The 2,790-nt window shown below is 39.6% G+C and overlaps 1 protein-coding gene across 1 annotated transcript; it reads left to right on the forward strand.

Annotated features, from left to right (window-relative positions):
• Positions 1 to 6: 6 nt before the first annotated feature.
• UNC93A (unc-93 homolog A (C. elegans)) lies at positions 7 to 1,303 on the forward strand (the record flags this gene model as incomplete). Its single annotated transcript, XM_009085205.1, has 3 exons — positions 7 to 149; positions 568 to 797; positions 1,178 to 1,303. Coding segments are annotated over 3 exons (499 nt in total), but the record flags the coding sequence as incomplete, so codon positions are not given.
• Positions 1,304 to 2,790: the final 1,487 nt, after the last annotated feature.

Consider the following 2,790-nt stretch of genomic DNA (forward strand, 5'->3'; position numbering starts at 1 on the left):
GCTTCCCTAAGTGTTCTTTATGCTGCACTCATCTTATCATCCATGTTCCTCCCTCCAATCCTCATCAAGAAGCTGGGCTGCAAGTGGACCATGGCAGGTTCTATGTGCTGCTACATAGCATTCTCCTTAGGGAACTTCTATGCAAGCTGGTACTATTTGAATACTTTAACTCTCTCTATTGTGTTTGAATAAAATCAATTAGGGCAAATTCCTACTCTACCTCTGTGCTGCAGATGAGTAAGTTGGATGTAAATGGTGCTACCTACAAGAAATAGGTTTAAATAAATCTAGAAGCAGATTAAGCAGAGAGTTGAAAGCATGCAAAAAGCCAGACTGAATGCATCAATTCATGCAGCTGAAGTTGCCTCTCTAACTTATGTTTGTAACAGAGATTCTCCTTCAGGAATAATTAAACAAAACAGGAGTTGCCTTTGTCTCTCTAATTTTCTTCCTACAGATTTATTGAATCGTTCAAAGGAATGGTGTCTATTTTTCCTCTGGATTTTTGTGCAAATGATCATTATGCCAATGGATAACAGCTATGCTAAATAAAGTGTTCTTTGGCAGGTACACACTAATCCCTACCTCTGTGATCCTGGGCTTAGGAGGAGCACCACTCTGGTCAGCTAAATGCACTTACCTCACCATTGCTGGCACTTCATATGCTGAGAAAGCAGGAAAAAGTGCAAAAGACATTATCAACCAATATTTTGGTGTCTTTTTTCTGGTATTTCAATCCTCCGGCATCTGGGGAAATCTTATCTCATCCTTGATATTTAGCCAATCTTCCAACAAAGGTAAAATATATTTGAAAATTTTGGCACTTCTTACTATAGACATCAGCTAGTTCTAGATAGATAAAAGGTAGATTTCTGTAGCTGAGCTTTCATAGTGTAAATAGGCACTTCAGATATGAGTTAGCTCATCTGAAGATAAATGTCTGACATAAAAGGGTTAAATTGCTCTCTGGAAGTGTCTATTTTCTATCAAATCCTCATCAGCCATAAAGAGAGTTCAGACGAATAGATCAAAAATAGATGTCTATTGAATTCTGCTTGAATTCCATCCCTCTGTTGTAAAGCATAAAAATGTAGCTGACAGTGACAGACCTTCACATCTGATTCACTTATCTGATCTTTTCCCTGACCTTTCTTTCTTTTGGCTCTTACTGAATTAGTGGAAATCACAGAAGAAGAACTGGCATGCTGTGGAGCATACAACTGCCTGACTAATGCTACTAATAGCACGGGCTCAACAAGACCCTCCAACTCCTTAATCTACACTCTGCTAGGAGTCTACACTGGTAAGTAATCCATGCAGTCTTTAATCAATATCACTGATGGGGAACCCAGAACTTGTGAAGCCTAGAATGTCTTTTCAGATTAAGTTTCTGATTTCCTCCTTCAACCCAATTTTCTAAAAGAAAATCAGATATATGAGAGCTGTATACAACTCCTTTCTAAATACTTCCAAATGCCTTATACCAGAACTGTATGACTTTTGTTTAAAGGAGCAAGAGATTCTTTGCAATTTCAACCTGGAAAAAGCTAAGGCCCAGTATGGTGACCACATTGTTTCATTCAAAGTCAGTGTTCCTCTACAGACTGGAGTCAAAAGTATGCCCACATTGAAATTACAAGATTACAGCAGTTTATCCAGTTATACATGAGATAATTTTAAATTTACTATCTTCAGCCAGTAAGAGTAAACTAGTTACTGATGGCATAGGGTAGATATATATATGTGCATGCAGAGGTCCAAGATACTAAGAGCAGCCCAGCTAGTGGTACTTGAACTCACCAACGTCTAGTCATCTGGGGATGCCTACCAGAACTGGCTGGTGTCCTACCACGTGTAAAGCAAATTTAGAACAAGAACTACATTGTAATTAGTGGTGGACCTGAACCACAGAAAATGCATGTGTTTGGGGGAAGTTTCTGGATGCTTGCTGACGTTTTACAACTTCAGTCAAGTCTCAGCTGCGATGTTTGAATTATAGTACCTTAATGTGAGAGGTGAAAATAAAGAGAAGCACTAGACAAACTGGCAGGTGTCTCATTTAGGAACTATACCTGCTATAGACATTCCTTGCATAAGGCTAGAAAAGAATCAAAGACAGGGAAGGCTGATGCCATTAAACATTTGAAAGACAAAAATAGATGTGCACAGATTCATTGAGTGAGGAAAGGTCAAAAAGTATCCAACTCAAACCAAGTTATTCTCTGGATAAAGCAAAGTGGCTGGCAAGGCAATATGCCACCTTAGCTTGGTTAAAATATCTTTGCAGTCTCTGAACATAGATGTACTCTCTGTGCTGAGACAGGTGCATGGAATTTGTCATATGCTCCATTAGAGTGTATGTGATTTAGGCAGAGCCAACTCTCACTGGACAAGGGCATTGCAGCAAGCCCTCCCTGTCCCCAGCCTCCAGTCCTGACTGGTGAGAAAATGTAGAGACTATCCCCTCACTTCCCTTCCAGACTGTACTGGAGCTGATGACTTCCTGCTAAAGGCAGGTTTGTCTCACAAGTTTAAACTTAAATTTGATGACTAACATATACAGCAGCACTCCCTTGGGCTTTGCTCATGCAAAATGAATGCAAACCTCATGTCTACTGACCATGAATCGGTAGGGTTTCATTTTTCTTCAAGGCTCTTAATAAAAGATATGTCTTTTCCTAACTCAAGGGAAAGCACAAAGCTCAGTATTTCATTCACAGACCTCTTTAAAATGTGTCCTCTGTTTGCTGACTGAATACATATTTTGCCCATCTTGGGTGGAGATGATAT

Source organism: Acanthisitta chloris, unplaced genomic scaffold (genome assembly GCF_000695815.1).
Source record: "Acanthisitta chloris isolate BGI_N310 unplaced genomic scaffold, ASM69581v1 scaffold8482, whole genome shotgun sequence".
In the NCBI taxonomy this organism is placed as follows: Eukaryota; Metazoa; Chordata; class Aves; order Passeriformes; family Acanthisittidae; genus Acanthisitta; species Acanthisitta chloris.